Source organism: Seriola lalandi, unplaced genomic scaffold (genome assembly GCF_002814215.2).
Source record: "Seriola lalandi dorsalis isolate HSWRI2012SDOR001 ecotype SW California unplaced genomic scaffold, Sedor1 jcf7180001968498, whole genome shotgun sequence".
Taxonomy (NCBI): domain Eukaryota; kingdom Metazoa; phylum Chordata; class Actinopteri; order Carangiformes; family Carangidae; genus Seriola; species Seriola lalandi.
In genome coordinates this window covers 1-492 of record NW_019439166.1, presented here as the reverse complement: position 1 = coordinate 492, position 492 = coordinate 1, and the positions used below count along the sequence as shown (strand labels likewise).

Here is a 492-nt window from a genome sequence, read left to right as displayed (position 1 = left end):
AATATAGAGACTGTACCTTTATTTTCATGGTGGGTGGGGCCAGCGCAGTGATCTCCTTCTGCATGCGGTCAGCAATGCCGGGGTACATGGTGGTGCCGCCGGACAGCACAGTGTTGGCGTACAGGTCCTTACGGATGTCCACGTCGCACTTCATGATGCTGTTGTACGTCGTCTCGTGGACGCCAGCTGACTCCATTCCTGAACACACAGAACAAGAGTTTATTAAATGTTTGACTGAACTTGAAACTCAAGTAGGGCGACATCTTGGTGGTACAGTCCTGCTGACCGAGGCGAGTTACAAACCGATGAATGACGGCTGGAAGAGCGTCTCGGGGCAGCGGAACCTCTCGTTGCCGATGGTGATGACCTGTCCGTCAGGGAGCTCGTAGCTCTTCTCCAGGGAGGAAGAGGAAGCCGCTGTCTGCATCTCCTGCTCAAAGTCCAGAGCCACGTAGCAGAGCTTCTCCTTGATGTCACGCACGATCTCACGCT

At 54.3% G+C, this 492-nt stretch overlaps 1 protein-coding gene across 1 annotated transcript; it reads right to left on the bottom strand.

The window, feature by feature from the left end:
• Positions 1-11: 11 nt before the first annotated feature.
• LOC111650593 (actin, muscle) lies at positions 12-486 on the bottom strand (the record flags this gene model as incomplete). Its single annotated transcript, XM_023400508.2, has 2 exons — positions 304-486; positions 12-198 (listed from the first exon to the last, which is right to left on the bottom strand). Coding segments are annotated over exons 1-2 (311 nt in total), but the record flags the coding sequence as incomplete, so codon positions are not given.
• Positions 487-492: the final 6 nt, after the last annotated feature.